The sequence below is a fragment of the Exophiala xenobiotica genome, assembly GCF_000835505.1.
Source record: "Exophiala xenobiotica strain CBS 118157 unplaced genomic scaffold supercont1.4, whole genome shotgun sequence".
Lineage (NCBI taxonomy): Eukaryota > Fungi > Ascomycota > Eurotiomycetes > Chaetothyriales > Herpotrichiellaceae > Exophiala > Exophiala xenobiotica.
The window spans coordinates 1447139-1468627 of NW_013562491.1; the positions used below are offsets into that span (position 1 = coordinate 1447139).

The 21489-nt window shown below is 51.9% G+C and overlaps 9 protein-coding genes across 10 annotated transcripts; 4 read left to right on the top strand and 5 right to left on the bottom strand.

Moving 5' to 3' along the window:
* Positions 1-231: 231 nt before the first annotated feature.
* On the bottom strand, positions 232-1970 carry PV05_06721 (uncharacterized protein). Its single transcript, XM_013459487.1, has 2 exons — positions 1739-1970; positions 232-1690 (listed from the first exon to the last, which is right to left on the bottom strand). Exons 1-2 carry the CDS (start codon positions 1894-1896, stop codon positions 271-273), a joined length of 1578 nt encoding a protein of 525 aa, XP_013314941.1. The 5' UTR covers positions 1897-1970; the 3' UTR covers positions 232-270.
* Positions 1971-2115: 145 nt separating this feature from the next.
* PV05_06722 (uncharacterized protein) lies at positions 2116-3653 on the top strand (the record flags this gene model as incomplete). The annotated part of the gene is made up of 1 exon (XM_013459488.1): positions 2116-3653. The coding sequence occupies exon 1, from the start codon at positions 2121-2123 to the stop codon at positions 3651-3653; it is 1533 nt and encodes a 510-aa protein (XP_013314942.1). The 5' UTR covers positions 2116-2120.
* A 400-nt stretch (positions 3654-4053) lies between these two features.
* Positions 4054-5603, top strand: PV05_06723 (uncharacterized protein; the record flags this gene model as incomplete). Its single annotated transcript, XM_013459489.1, has 1 exon — positions 4054-5603. One exon carries the CDS (start codon positions 4054-4056, stop codon positions 5236-5238), a length of 1185 nt encoding a protein of 394 aa, XP_013314943.1. The 3' UTR covers positions 5239-5603.
* Positions 5604-6298: 695 nt separating this feature from the next.
* PV05_06724 (uncharacterized protein) lies at positions 6299-7912 on the bottom strand (the record flags this gene model as incomplete). The annotated part of the gene is made up of 1 exon (XM_013459490.1): positions 6299-7912. The coding sequence occupies one exon, from the start codon at positions 7910-7912 to the stop codon at positions 6299-6301; it is 1614 nt and encodes a 537-aa protein (XP_013314944.1).
* Positions 7913-9533: 1621 nt separating this feature from the next.
* Positions 9534-12898, top strand: PV05_06725 (uncharacterized protein; the record flags this gene model as incomplete). The annotated part of the gene is made up of 5 exons (XM_013459491.1): positions 9534-9674; positions 9738-9875; positions 9977-10420; positions 10482-11399; positions 11936-12898. 5 exons carry the CDS (start codon positions 9534-9536, stop codon positions 12896-12898), a joined length of 2604 nt encoding a protein of 867 aa, XP_013314945.1.
* A 444-nt stretch (positions 12899-13342) lies between these two features.
* Positions 13343-15835, bottom strand: PV05_06726. Of its 2 annotated transcripts, XM_013459493.1 has the most exons (4): positions 15654-15835; positions 15472-15605; positions 13778-15370; positions 13343-13718 (listed from the first exon to the last, which is right to left on the bottom strand). In XM_013459493.1, the coding sequence occupies exons 1-4, from the start codon at positions 15722-15724 to the stop codon at positions 13624-13626; spliced, it is 1893 nt and encodes a 630-aa protein (XP_013314947.1). In that variant the 5' UTR covers positions 15725-15835; the 3' UTR covers positions 13343-13623. The 2 variants fall into 2 exon arrangements, with proteins under 2 accessions (XP_013314947.1, XP_013314946.1); XM_013459492.1 differs by having other exon boundaries at positions 15472-15835.
* Positions 15836-16014: 179 nt separating this feature from the next.
* PV05_06727 (ribonuclease HII) lies at positions 16015-17829 on the top strand. The gene has a single exon (XM_013459494.1). It carries the CDS (start codon positions 16067-16069, stop codon positions 17090-17092), a length of 1026 nt encoding a protein of 341 aa, XP_013314948.1. The 5' UTR covers positions 16015-16066; the 3' UTR covers positions 17093-17829.
* Positions 16441-18933, bottom strand: PV05_06728 (uncharacterized protein). Its single transcript, XM_013459495.1, has 2 exons — positions 18788-18933; positions 16441-18719 (listed from the first exon to the last, which is right to left on the bottom strand). Exons 1-2 carry the CDS (start codon positions 18813-18815, stop codon positions 17257-17259), a joined length of 1491 nt encoding a protein of 496 aa, XP_013314949.1. The 5' UTR covers positions 18816-18933; the 3' UTR covers positions 16441-17256.
* A 582-nt stretch (positions 18934-19515) lies between these two features.
* On the bottom strand, positions 19516-20644 carry PV05_06729 (uncharacterized protein; the record flags this gene model as incomplete). Its single annotated transcript, XM_013459496.1, has 2 exons — positions 19516-19653; positions 19715-20644. The coding sequence occupies 2 exons, from the start codon at positions 20642-20644 to the stop codon at positions 19516-19518; spliced, it is 1068 nt and encodes a 355-aa protein (XP_013314950.1).
* Between the last annotated feature and the right edge of the window lie 845 nt (positions 20645-21489).

Below are 21489 nucleotides of genomic sequence, written 5' to 3' on the forward strand. Positions count from 1 at the left end.
CTGCGTTTGTGCCAGGCGTGACTTGTCAATGGCTTCACTAGGCTGGGACCAGTTACGGCGAGTCGGCTCGTTTATCACCTCATCCACTTGTGACCCTCGATCTTTGTGCTTAGCCATCTTGCCATCTGCCAATTGATCCACCTGTTTGGTCGATGACGGTTCTGGACGCATCTGAGGCAACTCGACCGTTGCGACGTGCAGCACTGGTCCAGAACTTGAACAATTGGTCATGTATCATTCGTCAAGATCTATATCTTAAGCCCTCGGGCTCTACGTGAAGTCATACAACGCCATTATCTGCTTCTGATCTCTCTCTCCGAGCACCACGACTTGCTCATCGTCGAAACCGACCCATCTTCTGGTCAGGCTGATCTCTTGCTTCATTTCGGGGAGAGCAAGTCCCAGCCCGGTGCCTCTTCGTGCCAACGCCGCAGCGACTCCGGACAAAGCGTCTACTGCCTTGATCCGCGTGCTTGTCCTGGCTTGACTGTTGGCAGTCATCACCGGTTCTAATTCCCATACCCGAATTTCATCTCCTCGGCAGCTAATAGATACTGCTTTGCCACGATTGTTTACTTCTGCTCCGGACACCCCCGAAGTGTGACCCCAGAGGCGTCTGCCAGCGCTGATCTCCAGTTTGCTTTCGTTTGAGGTCACCAGAAATGACATAATGGTGTTGTCTGCAAGGGTGCAGAGCAAGAAAGGATGCTCGTAAGAAAGTGAGGTAGGTGGACTCATCAGCTGGGGATGTAAAGGAAATGGTAGCGAACTAGTCGAACGTGTCGACACCTCCCATCTGTCTCTTCCCTGATATCTTGCATCAAATGGTGTCTCGATGGTCGAGGTTAATCTGCTGTCCAACAGAATTCCGTTCGTGGACAGCATGATTTCCTGTAATCCCATGCACCAACCAGAATGTAGCCGATTAAATGCATATGCAACGGTCGCGATAATTCTCGATGGCGTCCTTCGAAGAGCCAGAGAAACTGGAGAGAACGAAGCATCTGACTGAAGTCGAGTAATGGGTTCAAGGCTGGCTTCCGACCCATCGGCCTCCTTTTTTCCCGCCAGGTTATACAACGACAGAAACTTTGTCTTAGAAACAGACATTGCATAAGGCATTGCAAGGGCAACCGCCATCAGTGGCCCATCAGCAGTACGATGGCTCGACACTTGCTCAAAACCTCCCCCGTCTTGGAACAAATAGGTTGAAAACGTGCCGTCATCGAAGCCCAGTAGTACGTGAACCGCTCCATTCAGAGCGTCAACGGCCATACAGGTCGCAGCAGTCGTAGCTTCAAGGCGCAACTGGGCTTTGAGCGTTCTTGTGCCCTCCGATGCCAGCCATGCTCGTAGCCCCGACAACCGGTCGAATGTGAATATTATGCCCTTGTAGACTTTCGCGATAACGGGCGGCGTTGGGGGATGCGCAACCTCGACTTCATGAACTTTGGCCGTGCCCGCTGCCCAATTGCTCCTGACCTTGAATTGACGCTTCCAGTCCACTGCAGGGCCATCCCGCAGTTTCTGTCCATGCTCTAGCCATCTTGCTATCTTGGTTCTTTGTTTTGATTCTTCTTCAGTCTTCACCGCAGGCAAACGACGGGCTCGAGGATCGATCCAGGTGTCATAGTAGTTCGCCTTCCAGATCTCTTTATCAATCGCAAGGGAGCGGAATCGGCGCGACACCCTATAGAAAATTGTCAGTTGCGATCTGAAGCAGAAAGGCACTACTTACGATTCAGTGCGCAGTAAGTCCTTTATCGGGAGGAAGGACAAGACACGAAGGAGAATCTCATCACTGATATCCAACAGATTGCGCCTTGAGCCTGTCCGAGATTTCTTGACAGAGCGTCCCACCACATCATCGTCATCTGGTCTCCTTCGCTTGCCCATCTTGCACTTTTTCTTCTGTGACGGCACCCGAGAAAGAACGGAATAAAGAGGCGACCACGGTGCCACAGTCCCTGCGGCGGCAACGAGACATTCGTGACATTCATATAATTCCGAAGTTCTACCAGATATCCCCAGTGGGGTCCTCGGGTCCTCGCGGGCTGGACAACTCATCCCGTTCATTCTGTCCTCGACGCGTAACTACTTCCATCACCATCACCAACACAATGAACGCGACACCACAATCACTTACCAGTACCCTCATATCAGCATTGGGCCAAAGCGAGACCCTCATACGTCAATTGGATGAGAGTACAAAAACTATAGAACGACTGAAACGCGAGAACGAGAAGTTCAAGAACGAATTAAACGACTTCCGGAGCAAGCAGGATACTGTTCCTCATGTATCTGCTCCTCCTGATCAACAACTCAAGCGTGAAAATGAGCTGCTGAGGAAGGAAATTGACGAATTCCGAATTAAACAGAATGAGGCTCCCGGTCTCTCCGATCAGAATGCTCACTCTTTGGAACGGGAGCATGAGAAGCTCAAGCAGGAACTTGAGGAACTTCGGCGTAAGCACGAGGATGCTCCAGGTCTATCTGCTCAATTTGAACAATTGTTCAGAAGGGACGTGGAAAAGCAAGCGGAGATAGATCAACTGAAATCCAAACTCCGCCTACTTCAAACAAAGGAACGAAGATGGCGACTACAGAACCCTGGCGTTTCTTCTCCAACCATCTCTTCTGATGAGGTGGAAGTCAGCACCACTCCTGTAAACACCAAGCGGAAGCGACCTCGAAGCAAGAGTCCAGAGGTACTGAAGGAGATATCAGGAAACGTTCCTGCTGGGGTTGTTCAAGCGTCAAAAGCACGTCCAAAATTCAAAAGACTCAGCGATAGGGGAGCTGATGCAATTCCGGCGGTAGCTGAGGACGGTGACGACTACGATGAAACGCGGCCTGGCTCAGCAGCGGGCAAGGGCAGTAAAGGAAAAAATGGCAGCTCACCTCATCAGCGTCTTCAGGCATTGCTTGCAGCTCCTGCAGCCACAACTCCCATGCTATTTCCTCACCTAGACGCAAGTCCGGCAAGCCCAAAGACAGCCTCCCCCGCCGAGCAACCGAAATTCCAGGCGCCGACACCTGCGATGGATACAGCTGCCCCAAAGACCAGTTCGTTGAGGAAGCCTCCTTTTCTTCCATCAAAAGCGGCTCGAACAGTACCAGAACCTGAAGATGAGGAACCTTTCCGTTCGAGGCCGGTGAATCGTCTCAGCCTTGCCCACTTCAAGATCAACCCTTCGTACACTGGTGGTTTAGACTATGCCTACGACGATATCGTCCGGGGCAATGCCAGAAAATGCTTGCCGGGCTGCACTCGACCGGAGTGCTGTGGTGGCAAATTCAGAGTACTGGCAGACACTCTCCCCACTGATGAGGACGTGTCGGACGACGATTTGCTCCGCGACTTTCTAGGTCCTGGCTCAGAAGAGAAGATCCGTACTTTGACACCGCTTGCACGAGCAAATCTTGTGCATGAAGCACGTGCGAAGAGGTTGGCGAATCTATATGGGAAGATGCATCGAGAGACGTTCGAACGAGCGCAGAGCCCGCCAGGGTTTTGGAACACAGAATTTCCATCAACACAGGAGGACAAGGATAACCGTGAGCAGGCAAGACTGAGAGAACGTGAGGAGGTTGAAAAGAGATGCCAGGAAGCGAAAAGAGGGAACGGACGGTGGCTGTTTGCTGATGAATGATGATAACGAAATGAGACATGAGTATAGTCGGGCAATGCCTTATATTGCTCCCATGGGACGGACTGAGCGGCGACAGCAACCTCCTAAGCATCCAAGAGTACAAGCAACCTGAGGAATTTCTCCATTTAACGATGTCTCCCTTCACTTGGGAGTCCTTTCTGCTGTTAACCACTGGATCATTTACCAATTCTCGCTGACCCTCCGAAGGGATTCTCTCTTGGCGTAAACGTCTGCGAGATGCCACTATGCCTTTATATCACAAAGTCCTCAGCTTGCTTAACGCGCTTCATCGATTTCTCGGTTCGGCTCTCTTTTCTCACCTCGTTCCTTCATTTGTCGGGTTTCGGATCTGAAGTCGAACGCGATACTCAATTCCTAAATGATTTTCCCCTTGTCCACCATGAACCCGACCGGTGTCGACGCCGTCAGTGGCACTTCTACGTCCAGACCATCTGCGAATTCTGCTCTGATGTTGCGCTTGCGCATCGGAACGGGCGTTGACGCTCTAGACTTCAAGATGTTTTCTAACAACCCTCACTTGAGTCGTTACTACATCCAACAAATTAATGGACTCATTCCAAGTCGTTATCGCCTTCCGAAAAAGACTTTTCGCACGGCCATCGGACGCGCAATTGCAGGAGCTCTCACATATGTAAACGAAACATGTCCACCCGCGCTCAGACTGGATAGACTACCACATAGTTGCGATTGGCCGGGTAAATGTCGAATCATCGCATCTTTAATACCTGTCAGTTACTTCCCAAGTTTGGGAGAAGTCACTCATCGCTTCTACCACGGATTGATCCGATACCTTCAAGACACACAGGCCAAAGGTCACAACCTACATCCAAACACCCCCTCAACAAACCCTCCTCCGGGGTCTGACCAAACATCCGCCATCAAAATTGAAAGTGAGGACGAAGGGCAGTCCGCTCGGTCTCCAGGCAAAACCAAGGGCAGGAGGAAGTCAAACAAGAGGAAGAGACATTCGGAAGTGTCCGCGAACGCCGCGCCCCAGAATGAGCGGAACGCTGCTCACCACAACAAACGAACGAAGCCACCGTCTATGGGACAAAACGGCCCCATCATCCCAGATCCGGTTGTCGAGGTGACGGCGAGACGACCGGACGTCGATGCGATCACAGAACAACTTCGCGAGGGACTGGAGGTCTCTCCAGCAATGGGCCGAACACCAGAGACATCCGGACATGAGAGCTCTGAGGAAGAGTCGCAGACTGAAAGTGAGACTAGTTCAGAAGAGGAATCAGAATATGAAGATATCAGACCATCGACCGAATCTGCAACAGAAGTCTCTGAACCCAGGCGTCCAAAGCCAAAGAAGAAGCCACTCAACGTATATCAAGCAATGTTCGAAGAAGCCCAGGAGGAGATCCGCTTCTTAACGGATCTTCTAACAAAAGGTGCTGGCCTCACCGAGGCGGATCTCAAAGCTGCAAAAGTCCGCGTGAAAAATAAAATGGGGTTTAAGTACGCGTTTGAATCCGTCTTCAACAAAGAGCAAGAAAAGGAACAGCCTACGAGGGCAAGGAAACCTCCAAGGAAGAAGAAACGAGTCACTATTTGAGACCACGGCGGATCTGGATATTCTGCAGAAGAATGCGTACCAGGAAAAGTCGATGATGCAGTGCAGCCGAACAGTGGCATCTGGGATGCGTGATGCAGCATGATCGAGTTTGCATGGCCAAGCTCAGGCTGAGGATATCGGGTGAGAGAGATAGAGCGTAGAGGGGACGATGGATCCCATTGTGTGTGCTTACTCTCTTTGGATTGTGTTCATGTTTGGAGATGTGATATCAGGGAAGTCAGTCTAGACGTCTCATGCTTGGGCATTGAGTTTTGTCGGTTGCTGAAGCGATACCTTTCCATAAGCGGCATCATGCAGGCTCACCGTTGAGTGTACCTAAGAAGTAGCACAGCAAGCAAACAGCATTGGAGATGATCGACCTTGCTTTCGTTCCTTTGCCTGTTCCGCGACCAGTACGCCCATTTGGTTCATGGTATCATCTCGGTACCGAAGTTCATGAAGGAGACCGGAGGCAGCAGATATGGGGAAACGTGTGCGGACCAACAGTCGAGTCAAGCAAAAGGGTCCTCGATATTCATGTCGAAGCGTGTTTGCAGAGGGAAGAAAATGGCCATAAAGCATGTACAGGGGTGCTGCTCCTTTGCTCGGCGGATGGATATGTCGTTCTTGGATCACTGTAAATCACGGTCATATCATACATCGAGCTAGCTACAGTGTGCTGCTGTGACCTGCTGAGGGGATAATGTGATGCGTACCATACCATGTCATGTCGGTCTCCGACTCTCTTTCATAGGTCATATACTTCGTACAATGCCACAAATACATGATACTGGCGATGCAGCCGGCGTTAATGCTGCAATTTGACAAGCACAGCTCAAAAAAGGAAAAGGCAATCAGGTAACCCCGAACTTCGCAATGTGAAATTTGTCGTCGCTCAAGACCGCCTCACCATCATGATATCGTCCTCGTTACGAATAGAAGACACATCGAACAACCATTGAAACCGAAACCCAACCCATATGTGCAGATACCACCGTATCCAGCTTTTCTTACGGGCTCATTCTATCAGGCTTTTTGCCGCTGCGATGAGCTCGATTGTTCAAGAGTCGAAAATTGGCGCGAATATTGGAACGCCGCGCGACTCCAACGCGTAGACCACTCGCCTTGTGACTTTCGGATTGGAGATGATAAAGCAAGCTTCTGCACCCGATGACACGTACAGATCATAAGTGTATCTGACCAGATCTGGGCGTCCAGTGACGGTAGTGTTGATAATGATGGCCTCTTGGTCAGCCCTACGGACAGCCTCAAGGACTAATGACTTGTAGGTGCGTTCTGGATCTGGAGTTGACCACAATATGCGACAGTCTATGTTTCTGCTTGCTAGCAGGGACAAGACTGGACCGATGCCTGAACCTGTGGCGACAAGAATCACTCTCTTGAAAATAGGAGCAACGTGTAGAACTCCCATGGTTGGAATGCCGCGAACCCAGAGTTTGGTTGGTGGTGATCTGATGAGACGCGACGTCCAGTCACCTGCCTTTGATACAAGCACAGAGAAGCCGTGGCCATCCTCTGCTGGGATACCTGCAAATGCGTGCCATTCCAGAAGCGGACTGTCCGAAAGTCGTGGTGCTGCACACAGTGGAAGGTTCGTGTAGGTGAAATGCAGACGGATCGCATGGTCCGACAGAGGCTCCGCATGCACAGCAACCTTTCGCAGCCATATCCAGGGCAGTGCGATGGAGATTGTGGTGACCATGAGTGTCCAGAAGACCGGACTGTATGCAATTGCCTCTGCTATGGTGAGGTTGGCGTCTGTGTCCTGAACTGCCGCATCTGACAGAAGCCCAAAGAGCACCCAGATTAAGATTATCGAAGTCCATCCTGCGAAGCGATGAATGACCTCGAATAAATTGTGGATTCTTGCTCGAACGCCTGGATGAGCTGTGACGAGGATGGATATGAGGAGTATGTTGAGGACCACGGTGATGGCCGGTATCGCAGTCTGATGTGCATGAACTATTTTCTGTCGATAGACTCTGACAATAGCAGCGTTGAAGAAGCCAAACCAGAGAGTGGCCGACATTCCGGCCCCACTGTGCACACCTCCTAGATGATATATTTTGGCTGCCATGCGGCGAATTCGTAATGGAAACCATCGAGGACATTTGCCGAACGACCAGAAAAGAGCGTTGATAACCAGCTCTTGTCGGACCAAAACTCCCACGAGGATGTTGATGGACACGGCAGTCGCAGCCTTCTGGGGTGACATGTTGACCAGCTTATGCTGTGTAGCCAGGCCTATCATGGCTGCAATGTTTGCGGCAAGGACGAGGATGTTGAGCCGTCGGTAGACCGACAAAACCGTCCATCGTAGGTTACGCAGAAAACGGTCGTACTTCTTTTCCGGCATCATTGTTGAAGGCATTGGATGCTTCTCGAGGGCCGTGATAGACGCTGATTTTGAGGAGGAGTGATCGCGTGGCGCGTCGTATTTTGGTAAGACAACCTGTGAATTGACAGGAGAAAAGGCTGTGGCTTCTGAGGATTCGGTCTGGGATCTTGGATAATGAGGTTCACTTGGGGAGGTCTGTTCCGGAGCATGGTTCTGCTGAAGTTGGGTTGTATCGTGCTCGAGGGAAGCATAATCTAGCTCTGCTTGTGGAGGACGATGAGAGTCAAGAGGATCTGGAAGAACTGTCGAGGCCATTCCGAGATGACTAGAGGTAAGGTGAGACGTCAGTAAATTGGACTATGGCCAAATGGCGTGGTGCAATTCAAACTGAAGACGAGAAGACTGATGAAGCCGTCGCTCGAATCTCTTTTGTGTGGTCGAAGACGAGCAAACGTACAAAGACCATGGTTCCTAGCTAGGGCCAGTATGCCGCAGCATTGAAGGATGGCAGAGGATCATTCAGAGGTGAAGAGCAGAGGAAGAAGGAAGACGGATGGTTGGAGGGAGTCCAGGTATCTTGTCGGCAGAAAAGTACTTGTGCAAGGCGGGAACCACAGCACCAGAGGCAACAGGGGCAGGATCACTCACGACAAGATAGCTCCGCACAGAGTCTGCTTCTTCGAAAAAAGGTAGCCCTGTTGTGATGAGATTGTTCTGGATTATCGTTATCGGCATCTGATAAGAGGAGGATCTCGAGATTTTATACGAGTGGCATACGAGTGAATGGCGGTGGAAGGGCGGCCCTGCGAGACTTTTTCGACGGGGTAGGTGGCCTCGGACAAGAACAACGTGTTGCGGATCCTACAAGATGGTACCAGGTGATGGTCCGGATAGATGAGGCAGAGGAGGCGAGGTGTGTCCAAGTGGGTGGCGACCAAGTGGTCGAGGCAAGGCAATGAATGCGGATGGAGGTACCTGGGGTGACTCGAAAACGTGGGCAATGAGAAATCATGCAACCGAAGCCGAAGAATGACAGAAAGCCAAAACAAAGGTATCCGACCCGAATGTAAGCGAGGAAGATTCATACTGATGGTGATATACCACAGTGTGCGCTTTCCGGTCCTTGAAACTTGAATGGTGGTAGCAGGCTAGCAGACTAGCAGTGATGGTCTGAAGAACTATTGATGTCAAATCAACTGTGCTGAGGAAAGAAGGATCCATGGATTTGGGATTGATGCCCTGTCCAGCTCGTTTTGCGTTTCGGTAGCCAATTGATAGTCTTCCCATATATTGAATGCAACTGTATATGCTCCATCCACTGTGCAGGAAAGAATGGTGGAGGCAGAGATGGAAAGCATCAAAACACCACTCGTCCTGCAGAGCGTAGCCAGATACAGCCTTGGACAGCCCAGGTGGACGACTTTGACTAATGATGCCGCTGTCAGAATCCAAGAGACAGAGATAGAGACCAGACAATGCCCGCCAAGTCGACTTTGTTGTTGTTCTGTGGCCAAATGCGAAACCAAACGAGCAGGAGCAGAAGTAGAAGCAGAAGCAGAAGCAGTTGTCTTGCATTGCGTTGACCTGTAGAGCCAGTCATCAGTCGTCCGCTGCTTCATTCATTCTGCTTCGGCCCAGTCCTGCCAACAGCCATCAGCTATTAGCAAGTAAATCTTACCTCTTTCACTGCCTTTCACCGAATGTACTGGCTTTTCACTTCCAACTCAGCCATCGTAATCCTTTTCTCGCCTCTTTACTGTTCTCCCCAGATCTGTATCATCTCAGACACCGATACTTGATCCGTTTCTTGCATCCCACAGCCTTTGCACAAAGAGCATGCTCTCTTGCATACCTCGTGCTACCTGACCTGCAACTGTCCATGCCATCTACGCACGCATGGTGACACCTGTCTCTGTCTGCAAGCCACAGTTACACAATGTCTTTGTCGACCGACTCATCCACAGGACATTTCTGGACCTCATCCAAATCCCTCTCCGGCGCGGCGGAAGAAATCTTGACCACAGACGTCTTGACCTTCACTTTCGCTAATCTCAGTCGATATGACAACGACAAGCCGGTAAGCTGCTTGAACCTCGAAACTCTCCGAAGCAGAAATGGAGCTAACAAGGACTTGATCCAGATCTTCATCGACGCAAAGAACCCATCCCACTTCGTGTCAGCCTCTCAAGCCTCCGAAATCGTCGCTCGACTTGTCAAAGGTTTCGAGAGAATTGGTATCAAAGAGGGGGACTGTGTGTGCCTGCATGCCTATAACAACGTGAGATTCCTCTGTTGCTCAAAACGGCTGTTTCCGCCGCCCTTCTGCTTCACAATCTGTCGTGTGACTGTACTGACCGGGTCGATCTGGGGATACGATAGATCTGGTATCCCCTGATTTGGCTTGCAATAATCGGATCCAAGGCGATTGCCTCCCCCATCAACCCTGCATACACTTCTACCGAGCTCGACCGACATCTTAACCTCACAAACCCCAAGTTCATCTTCACTCAACCAACGTGCATTGAGCCAATTATTCAGGCTGCCTCCAAATGTAGCATTCCGACCTCTCGCATCTTCTTCATTGGTGGTCTGCATGATGCCCCTCTTTGTGGATGTCGTAATTGGCAGACACTGTTGGTTGAAGGTGGGAAGGATACCCTGGGGCCGTCTTTCGAACATGGCAGATCCCTCCAGGACCGGGTGGCGGTGTACGCCATGACCAGTGGCACGACTGGACTACCAAAAGCGGCCATGATTCCACATCGATATATTGTCGCACAAGCGGCAGCGCTGGAAGATCAGTTCAAAGCCAGAAGTTACCAGGTATTGTCACCTTCGGCGTCTGCAGCTCCGGAACAAATCGCAACTCTGACATCCATCACAGCCATCGCAACTCATCTGTCTGCCTGTCTTTCATGCATTTGCATCACCTCTGGCTCTTGTCCTACCACTACGTCTCGGGGTGCCGACCTATTTTCTCCCCAAGTTTAACCTGCCGGACTTCCTGCAGGCTGTGCACAAGTTCAACATCACGGACTCCCCAGTGGTCCCTCCAATTGTCGGTACACTAGCCCATTTGTCAGGGGGGGAAGGCCAGCAGCTTCGGAGCTTGCGATACGTCATTTGCGCCGGAGCGACACTCAACTCGAGGGCACAGACAAGACTGAGCGAGCGATTGCATCCCGAGGCGAACGTTGCTCAATGCTGGGGAACCACCGAGGCTGGCTGGCACACTCTGTTCGATTGGAACGAGAAGGATACTTCTGGAAGCGTCGGACGGCTGCTACCCAATGTCGACATAAAGTTGCTTGACGACAAGCAGAACAATATCAAGAGCGAGGACGAAGTCGGCGAAGCCTTGATTCGGTCGGCCGGTATGTTCCATCGTTACGTTGGGGACCATCAGGCAAGCAGTGAAGCATTCGATCGTGACGGATTTTATCGAACTGGTGATTTTGCTTTCGTCCGAGACGGCAAAGTGTTCTATACGGGAAGGCGAAAGGAGATCATGAAAGTTAACGGTTGGCAAGTGTCGCCCATCGAAGTCGAGACAGTTCTTCTCGAAGATCCTCGGATCGCCGATGCTGCTGTGTACGGTGTCAGCTGCGATAATGGCCAAGGTATTTGGCAGACGACGCTTTGTGCATATGTCGTGCGGAATTTTCTGGAATCTGTCAACGCTAATGATCGGTTGTCGGACGAACCCAACGAAGAAGCTGTACACAAGTTGAGCGAAGAAGATGTCAAGAAATTTGTGGCATCCAAACTGATTTCATACAAACATCTGAAACGAGTCTCGTTTGTGAAGAGGATTCCTCGCTCACCGACCGGCAAGATCTTGCGTTCGAGACTCCATGAGGTGGAATTGGACGAATGAGATGGCCGATGCTGGAATGACGGGCCTGACCAAGTCAGTCTCAAGCCTAGACTCGTCACGACCAGCAACGAGGTGGTGTGTTGACAGAAAAAACGCAGAAAAGAGCTCTTTGAATACTCGAAAGGCTGCCGGGACTGCATGGTGCAAATCCATGAAGACTCCTGCTGAGGAAAGGAGGGTTCAATGCTTAGTGGCTGGTGGAAGATCGTTCATCATTGGCTACTTTCGCTCAACCGCAGTAAATACGTGCTTGTCCAAGATGACCGAGCTCAGGGGCGATGTAGATATTTGATAGACTCGAAAGTGAAATACTGGCAAAGAAGCGCAGAAGAATGACAAACGATATTGCTAGTTGTTGTAACAATTCTTGGGAGGCTCGGAACAGTTTCCTTTCGTGACAACTTCCTGAACTCTTGAATCCTTAGAAAACATCCAGACTGTGCATCATTGTCGACGAGTAGAAAGAATCAGTCTCGAGCAACAGGGTTACTCTCGCATCATTTGTCGACAGGTGCAAATCGACTAGGAGTCAAGAGATGGCAGGCACTCAACCAGACATCGCCGTACAAATAATTGTCCCAAATGACACCAACCCGTCCGCGGCACCACTTCTGTCCGCCGAACGACGAATCACTCCGTCATGGACGATCTCACAGCTCAAGTCTAAATTGGAGCCGGTGACTGGAATCCCGGCGTCTGCTCAGTCTCTACGAACACGCAGTCTCAATGGCACTTTTGTCCATCTTTCCGACGAGTCGAGCCTTGTTGGGGACGCACATTACGGACTTCACCGGGGCAGTGAGATCGAAATCATCGACACGCGGCCCGCAGGCGCTCGACAGACATTCAACTTCGCCGACCTGAGCTCCGTGGAGAAGTACCAGATGCCGGAGAGCCAGTATGAGAAACTCGACGATTCCGTGTTGGCGTGGAAGAAGCGCGCCAAACTCGGTCGGTTTGATCCGAGTAGTCAGAAGAGCAAGCCGGTCTCGGAGATGGCAGAGGAGAGAAGACGGGCGGATAAAGAGGTGATTGAACGGCGCGGGATCGAGGTCGGAATGAGGTGTAGGGTCGGACGGGACGACATGAGGAGGGGTGTTGTCCGGTTCGTGGGCGAGATTGATGGCTTGGGTGGTGCGAGGGAGAGCGGGTGTGTCTGGGTCGGGGTCGAGTTGGATGAGCCGGTGGGACGAAATGATGGGAGTGTGCTCGTCGAGATTGCTGCAGATGATGCTGATGATGACGATGACGAGAAAGAGGAAGGGAAAGGAGAACGCGTCGGCAAGAAGGAGAAGATGGTGAGGGTGTTTGAGTGTCGGGATAAGTTTGGCGTCTTTGTGCGCCCGGAGAAGGTCGAGGTCGGCGAGCAGTGGACCATGCTCGGGCTGGATGATCTGGGCGACGAGGATATGGAGGAAGTTTGAGCCAGTGAGCCGAGAAGGCGCGAGAATAGAGCGTGCGCACATCAGGTCGAGAAGGGATATGACGAAGATGTTGTTGAATCGCTCAAGTGGATCATCATTATCATCATCACGACGGTCTCTTACTACATTACGAGTGATGAGACACAGATGGTGGGAATGGTCCTATCCCAGGCTGTTTGTTCCATGAGGCGAAGCAACCCTGGCAGACTTGACGGCCTCCTTTGGAATCGAAATGGAAAAGAATGTCAACGGTATCAGACCTTGCAGGATGCTGTCACCCAGGTGCGAGGGTCGACGAGAGACGGAAATTTCGTGCCACGGTACAGAGGTAGTCGGCGCATGAAGGAGACTCCAAGCACCAAGTCGAAGATCGACCGGATCTGCTTGAGGACCAACTAATCGATGGGTTTCTCAAGAAGTCATTGCACGTCTCTAATGGAAATTCTTCCTTAATGCGGAGATGGGGCTTCTTCTAAGGCGCTATACATAATGTGCCTGGAAGATCCAACTTCCTCCCAAGCATTCTCATTAACGTTGCAGCCTACTGTACACGCGCAGCATGGCTGCACAGCAGCTCTATGATCGCCAGGCCTCATTTCATTCACAAGGTTCAAGCATTCACAGTTCAGTGAGTGTTTGCCTCATCAACCCGAAGATGGCAATCAGACATTATGGGCATAGATGACCAAGATCCTGGTACATTCGGGTCTGATCTTGACAAACACTCATTCCTCATCCGCGGCAGACGAGGTTTCGCAACCCTGACTGAAAAATATCCGCGCCGGCTTGTCGAGTTCATTCTCAATTGAATATTGGTTTCCTGCAATTGCACGAGTTAGCTCCGTCTTCCGCACGAGATGGTTCAATGGCAGTACTCACCCCTCGGGACCTGCCAATAGCCCCCTTTCCCAATACTGAACCGGTTCATGCTTCCAGTCTCATCGGCCCCCATAGGGCCGACACTGACCGTTACACGTCCCTTCACCACGAAAAAGCTCATATGCATTTTCCGGCTGTTCTTGGGCCGCTTGATGCCACCAGGAGGCAGATCCACCAGTCCTGTACCGAAGAATTTCGTGCTGAGCAGTTTCGCATATCTGAATGTTGGACCCTCATGAAGACTAGAAGCCTTGACTTCGCGCGTCTTAATAGCTGCCGGGGCATGTGCGATTTCAATTTCCTCCTCTTCTCCCAGCGGTGCTTGTTCTGACGGGTCCCATATCGACACAGTACCACGCAGCGTACCGGTTTCGGTTTCCCAGGGTTCAGCATGGGCGTCTCCTTTCGGCGCATCGTCCATATCCCAATCAGAGCCAGAAGGGTCCGAATCCTCGGCTGATATGGTACGTGATCTGCTCTTGCCTCTGCCAGTTTTCTTCTTTTTGACCTTTTTCGGCATACTCGGTTCGACCTCTTCTGTTCGGACAACCTCCTTTATGCTGTTAAGGGGAAAGCGAGCGCCGTCCGCCAGACCGCCACTCCTAGGGCTGCCACCATAAACGCACCGCTCGTTGCGCCAGTATGCCAATGGCTTGATGCTTACGCGACCGCTTCTGGTATGAGTTACTGTGTCATCGGCGGGCGTTTCTCGGTGTAGAATGTATAACGATCTGGGTGGACCAGGCCTTGCTTTCACTTTCTCTATGATATCGTCGAGTTGTTTTTGCTGCCGTGAAGACATCTTGATGTTGGCGTCTTTGTTTCTCAGCGGTTTTTTGCCTTTCGCTTTCGATGACAACTGTTCTTGGGCAGCGTGAGACGGTTCCGGCGCGGGTTTTGGTCCCTGTCTTTGAGTTTTACGAGCTTTTTGAAGTACAGGAGAAAGGGCCGCTTCTTCATCGTGCTCGAAAACGTCCGATTTTCGCTTCTTCCGAGAATTGGCCTGATTGTGTACTACAGGGCCCACCGAGGGTTCAGGCTCAAATGTCCGATCGACCTCTTCGTCGTCGAATTGTTTGGAAGGGCTGCCCAGCTCTTCAGATGCTCCTCGCTCCTCGTTGTCGAATACCGCGACATCCCCATCGTCGCCATAAACGGGTGTGTGAGCTTCAGTCACATGTGAAGTCACTGCCGCCTCTTGCACGTCCTCGGCGTAAGTATCTTGCTCGTCTTCCTCAATGGAAGGCGCATTTTCACTCGTTCTTTCTATTTCCACCATACTAAGCCTGGCTCTACCATTTGTGTAGCTGCCATTCATGGTAATATCCCGTAAAGGTGACTTTTCCGGACTGGGTGTGGGTGTGAACTGTTGTATAAGCCGGGTGGTGGTACCGGTCGGGGTGTTCTCACGGTCTTCAGGATCTTCCGGCTGCAGGCTTTTTCTCGTCGAGAATATATCAACGTTCTGGCTTCGCCGAGCAGTGCCGCTGATACCGCTTTTTTTGGGCGACGATGACCGGGGAGGCCGCATTGGCGTAGCGCGAGTCGATCTTCGAGTGCTTGACGGAGCCTGCGCAGGAGTCAAGGCGGATTCTACTTCGATGTCAGGTTTTTTCAGGCCCGTGATAGCGCATTAAAGGTAAGGCTGGGTGTATTCCTGCCACCAGACATGCGTGCCGGGCTTCGCGACGTACCTGCTTCTTCCACACTCTCCATAACTATCATATTCTTCAAGGGAGATGGCTTGCGCGGGGATGAGAAGATGCCAGTGATTTCCTCCATTCCGTTAGCATCGAGAGGTCTTTGCTCGAGCGTGACTCCGGTGCGTCTGTATTGGATCAGTCGGGCACTTCATGCTGTGCTCGCAAAGTCTCACCTTCCCAGCTTTCCAACCGCGGAGTAGTTGACATCTTCGCGTCCGACGCGAACAGACGAACGAGGAGCCATAGTGGGCGTTAAGGGGCGTGAAAGAGAGTGACCGGGCGATGATACCGACTGCAAGCACTTGCGACAGGCCTGTAGAAGTTTGCGCAGACCAGTCGCCAATGTACAATGTTGATTGACTGCGCTGTGTTTACATAGTGAAAGTGGGCTTAGTTGGGTTAGCGCAGAAACTGCAGAGTGAACGCGGGAAGAAATTCTGCCGCTATTACGGTGCGAGGCTCGACGCGTCCTTAGTCTAAAGGGCTACGCGTCTCGACGTCTCAAATAGGACTTCGAAGTTGTTTGACGAAAGGCAGCATATCGAGAGCCGACCTGTATATTCCATAAAACAACACAGGACTCTCTATGATGGACGAAGAAACTACAGCAGCCGAGACTCCTGCGTCGGCAGTTTTTGTTCCTCCGTCGGTCCAGGACCATCAAGACTCACTACTATCCGGAAGGACATATGCACATTACAGCACAGTCCCTGAAAGAGTAACGAGGAATTCCGAGTCAGACCTTGGGACACCATGTGTGTTAGGCGTGGACGAGGCTGGACGGGGGCCCGTGATCGGTCCTATGATCTATGGTGTCTACTATCTTCCGATAGAAATCCAGCACTCACTCCTGGCTACGACGTACCATTTTGACGACTCCAAAGTCCTAACACCCGTTGTCCGTGCAAATCTCATGAAAGCCGTCTGCCAAGCAGACACAGACCTGTTCCAATCGTCCGGCTGGGCCATCAAATCCCTCAGTGCCCAAGACATTGGTGCTGGCATGATGAAAAATGGCGGCTCTTACAACCTCAATGCACAGGCCATGGACGCGACAGTCGACTTGATCAGAGGAGTGATCGACCGGGGCGTAAATGTCAGAGAGATCTACGTCGATACCATTGGCAAGCCATCGATTTATCAGAAGAAGCTGCAGCTGATCTTCCCAACAATCAAGATCACGGTCGAGAAGAAAGCCGATAGCCTGTTTCCTTGTGTTAGCGCAGCCAGTGTTGTTGCCAAAGTGACCAGGGATGTCAGCTGTGAGACTCTTCTTGAGGCTTACGTCCGGACAGTTGATACTTCCGACGAGGCTGCGGTCAATTGGGGTTCGGGTTATCCCTCAGACGCGAGGTGTGTAAGTTGGATGAAATCGGCCATAGATCCCGTCTGGGGATTCGGGAATGAATGCAGGTTCAGTTGGGGGACGGTAAAGGACATGTTTGAACAGAAAGGCGGACCTGCGAAGAGGACAGATTGGCCAGAGGATGGTGACGACGATAACATGCGACTTTCTCATTATTTCGGCGCCAACGGAACACCCGTACCAAGAACGGAAACAGATGAATTGAGAGCCTGGTTCGGAACAGGCGTTGGACTGGAAGCATTTTAAACCTTCGAGGCCATAGCGTGGCCGCCCATATCGATCCCGAATTGCTGACTTGCATCTGCCCAAGTCTACGCAAGTCTACCCGAGACACATCCTCGCCAGATACCAACAAGGGAACGCCATGCATATGCCCAACAAGACCCAAAGGAAGCTGGAAACGTTGCCGTTCACAACTTCGACTTCACCCACAGACCCTTCATGGCTCCCTGGATGCCCGGCAGATTGGCAGGACCATCATATATATCTCTCTCAACTGCTCTGGTGTTGATGTGTAGGGGACCAAGGTCCGACAGTTTCTCCACGCCCAGCAGACGACCCGCTGTAGCCGTCTCATCGCGCAAGATCTCAAGTACCCTTTCAACACCTTCGATGCCACCAGCTGCCAGACCATACAGAGCACCACGACCGATGCCGACGGCCTTTGCTCCTAGAGCCAATGCTTTGACCACATCGGTACCTCTTTTGATACCTCCGTCCACCACAACGTCCAGTTTGGTCAGCACTTCGGGGCAGTATTTTCGAATCTCGAGTAACGTGTGGATTGCAGGTGGTGCGGTGTCGGCCGCCCGGCCCCCGTGGTTGGATAAGATGATCCCCTTGATCTGATCTGCATGTTGGGCAGCATAGTAGGCGTCTTCATGACACTGTAGACCCTTGAGAATGATCGGCTTATTCGTATGCTTCTTCAACCAGGGCAGGGTCTTCGTCCAGGTCAATGTGGGATCAGTACCGAAGAACAATGACTGTCCGATCCCACCGCCGCCTTTTAATTCCGTGCCGCCTGCATCTTTAATGGCCGCCCTCTGATCTTCGACGATAAACTTTCCCCGTTCGTCCTCCTCTCTTTTCCCTGGCACCGGAGCGTCGAGGGTTAAGCAAACAAATTTAATAGCATCCAGCTTGTTGATTCTTGCCAGCATGTCTTCGGACTTCTTCCGGTCCCTCTGGACGTAGAGCTGCCACCCGAATACCTGACCCGGACCAGCGTCCCTGACAATCTGCTCCGGCGTCTGACTTGCGTTATTCGAGATCATCTGGATGGTCCCGAATTTCTTGCACGCCTGCGCGATTCCCCATTCTCCATCTGGATGTGCCAACCTCGCCATGGCCGCCGGCGACACGAAAATGGGTATTTCCATTTTGTGACCCAGAAAACTGGTGCTCAGGTCGCAATTCTCGCAGTCCACAAATACGCGTGGCCGCAGCAGGATCTGCCGGTATACAGTATTGTTGAAATATTTGCTTGCCAGATCGTCTGCAGCAGAGTGATAATATGCCCATCCCTTCTTGGACATCTTCTTCTTCGCCGCAGCCTCAACCTCATCCAGATTCAACAGCGAAGCCAGCGGAAGTGCAATCTCGGGACTCGGTTCTGGCCCTATATCTGTGGCTGCCTTCACTGGCTCAGGAAGCGTCTTGGGATCGATGGTCCCGATCTTCGCGGACTCGGGTAGATTCTCTTCGAGGGTGCCCGGAGGATGGATGGGGTCGTATTCTTCAGTCGCATCTTGACCGGCGAGCTTGAGGATGATGTTCGCGCCTCCTGGATGGGAAGACAAAAAGTCCGTCACATCCCATACGTTGCCGTAAAGGATGACCCAACAGGACGACTTCGACTTGTGCTTCTGCACTGTTGTCCAGATTAGCAAGCTGGTGGTGGGGGCGCCGCAGGGAAAGCCATATCATAGAAACACTCACCTTCTGCGAAGTCGATGAGCTTCGACATCTTGCCGGCTCACCACTCACTCACTCACTCTCTCTCTCTTTCCCTGCAACACTTGCCTAAGGTGACCACGCCGCTTCTATAGCGCAGCAAACGTCCAAGAAATAGGAAACAGGTTCCGAGTTGATGGATCGACATCGGATCTATATATCGGCGCCGCCATTGGGTCCCAGGCCCGCTGAGATTCCCGCTGAGATTCACCCCCACCTTCATGGCGACCCCAACCACCCCAACTTCTCGGGCTTCTCTCATACTTCACACGAGCACTGCAAGAGGCAATTGTCGGCGTCAGATAGACCGAATCGCTTTGGCGCAAGAGATTGGCCCAAGGCTTCTTCTACCGCCGGGTAGAAATGCGACACAGCGAGACGTGCTTCCTATTACGACCAACGTCTCTTGGGGGCACTCAAGCCAACAGCACACGGTCGACAGGTGTAGTGACTCGACCACGAGAAAATGGTCGGCTATTGACTACCAATCTGTCCGGCAATGCAATGTGGTTGTGATTGTCTTGCAACCCTCCAGAGGGACTACACGGCCTCTCCTGCGAATATATCATGTGCCGAGGAAGTACCCTGACATAGAAACATGTAGCGAGATACAAAGGTATCGGAAAGCTCGATACCTAAACTTCAGGCTTGCTAGGAATTGGTGCGGGAAATCATACACAAGTCTCAGAGTAGGAGGTGTCACATTGACCCGCCTACTCAGTGAGACTCGCCTTTGGAATATCTAGCGACCACGAAATACCAGCAGTCCTCCCACTGTGCCTCCAGATGATCTGTGGTGCAGAATTGTCGAACCATGTGTCTGACATCGCTCCAACTTCTGGGGTGTGTTTCTGATGCGACCACATGATCGAGCAGCATCCACCGCGTCGTAGGGGCGAGGCCAAAACACACGGACATCGAGGCCATCATCAGCGCGACCCAAAGTGTGCAGTCTTCTTGGGCAATGCTTCCACTTAAGGCCTGAAATCCGGAGACGTATCTGCTCAGTGTGCGAGAGTACTGCTCTGACATATAGACAGGCGGCAGGGTCAGGACGAGCACAAGCAACCCTACACACACCAGGCGTTCTCTGTCGCTGATGGCTCCTTTCTGCAATAGCCTGTGCAAACGCTCGGTGAGACTATTGCGCGATCCGAGTCCTTCTTGCGGACTTCTTCCTCCGTTGGTGGCGCATGTTTGAGCATGGTACCATTTCAGCGTGGAATCAATCATCGTCATGGTTTCGCAGTGGAATGGATGTTGCTCGATCATTTGCACGAAACCCGGTGAATGGCGGCGGACAAAAGGCACTAAATCCTCCAATGGCGCTTCGAAGACGGCAGGTATCGGCGTCGTCGAAACTTGTTCAGACTCTTCTTGAGTGATGAGGTCTTCGCGATTAGAACAGCAGGACTCCGCCCACAGATAGAACTTGAACGATCGACCACAAGAGGCTTTGAGCGCCTTCACGCCTCCGCGGATCTGGACGATTCGTCGGATCCCGTCGAGATTGACCGCATAGCTGTGCCAGTCTTCGCGCTCTTGGTCACTGACGAGGAGCGCGATGACGGCCCAGTATATAGCGTCGTCGAAGGCGGCTGATGCTTCGGACACGCGCCGCTGGAGGAGCGAGATGGCTTTGTTGTAGTGCTGCATCGAGCTGAGCGGCGATTCTGTCTCGGATTGTGCCTCAAAGGCCACTTGGCGGCGCGCCGCTGCGAAGACTGCTTCGGAGAGTGCGGGTTCGCGAAGGAGCCACTGCACAAAGTTGCGCGAGAACATGTTCTGTTCCGATGGGCCCGAGTCCGGACGCCATATGTATGTTGGCCCGTAGTGTAGCATTGCTGAGTCGAATTCAGGAATTCAATTTCGAGGTCCATAGAGAGGGAACTGAGTAGGACTTACTGAATTCAGACAGGTTCGAGATATATGCGGCGCGATGGGCAAGGTATGTCCGTTTCAGGTGGCTGGTGTAGTTGGGCGAGAAGACGGACAGGCCTGGCAACGAAGACCGACTCGAGCTCGCCGTAGGAGAAGTTGCATTGTCAAGTGGAAGTGGATTGGGAGGAGGTTGCCATGAAAGCGAGCGTTCAACAGCCTGTTGCGAATCTGGCTTATGAGCCTCACTTTGCGACTCGAAGAGCCATGCGTGTGGAAGATTGTAGCCGCCGCATGTTTTCTTGGACCTCGTACATCTTATGCACACTGGTTTTGTCTCATCGCATCTTATACGCCGGGCTTTGCAGGTCACACAACCAGATCGGACTTTGTGGTGGTGGACTTTGAAGCGTTTCCGAGATCGAGATCTTGTCGCAACATTATACTGCACATATTCTGCGAGTGGGACAGCTGGACAAGAGTGATTGAGCATTCTCGAAGAAGCGAGCGACATGGTTCAGAAGTGAAACCAGTTGGGCGAAGATAGTATTACATAGTAGTAGAGGAAGTCTTACTGCGGCCGGTGACGAGGGGGAAAGAACGAGATGGGGGGCCTGAGACTGGGACAGGTCTTACGGATCTCCCTCCACGTAGACGCACTAAACGTCTAATGGACAGTCATGGCCGTTACCGGATCACTCAGCCAGTGGTTTGCTCTGTCCATGCTTTGTAATTTCAATTAAGGACACCTAGATCATTCTTGATGAGGTACTACAACACTATCAGCTGCCAACGCCATCAAAGCAGTA

What these genes read in the sequence shown, in the direction of transcription:
- PV05_06721 (XM_013459487.1), bottom strand. Translation starts at nt 1,896, where the DNA reads ATGGGCAAGCGAAGGAGACCAGATGACGATGATGTGGTGGGACGCTCT. An exon ending in GACTTACTGCGCACTGAATC is followed by an intron (nt 1,691 to 1,738) that starts GTAAGTAGTGCC and finishes AATTTTCTATAG; the next exon opens with GGTGTCGCGCCGATTCCGCT.
- PV05_06726 (XM_013459493.1), bottom strand. Translation starts at nt 15,724, where the DNA reads ATGGCTCCTCGTTCGTCTGTTCGCGTCGGACGCGAAGATGTCAACTAC. An exon ending in GCGGTTGGAAAGCTGGGAAG is followed by an intron (nt 15,606 to 15,653) that starts GTGAGACTTTGC and finishes GATCCAATACAG; the next exon opens with ACGCACCGGAGTCACGCTCG. An exon ending in GGAGAGTGTGGAAGAAGCAG is followed by an intron (nt 15,371 to 15,471) that starts GTACGTCGCGAA and finishes ACATCGAAGTAG; the next exon opens with AATCCGCCTTGACTCCTGCG.
- PV05_06727 (XM_013459494.1), top strand. Translation starts at nt 16,067, where the DNA reads ATGATGGACGAAGAAACTACAGCAGCCGAGACTCCTGCGTCGGCAGTT.
- PV05_06728 (XM_013459495.1), bottom strand. Translation starts at nt 18,815, where the DNA reads ATGTCGAAGCTCATCGACTTCGCAGAAG. An exon ending in GCTCATCGACTTCGCAGAAG is followed by an intron (nt 18,720 to 18,787) that starts GTGAGTGTTTCT and finishes TCTGGACAACAG; the next exon opens with TGCAGAAGCACAAGTCGAAG.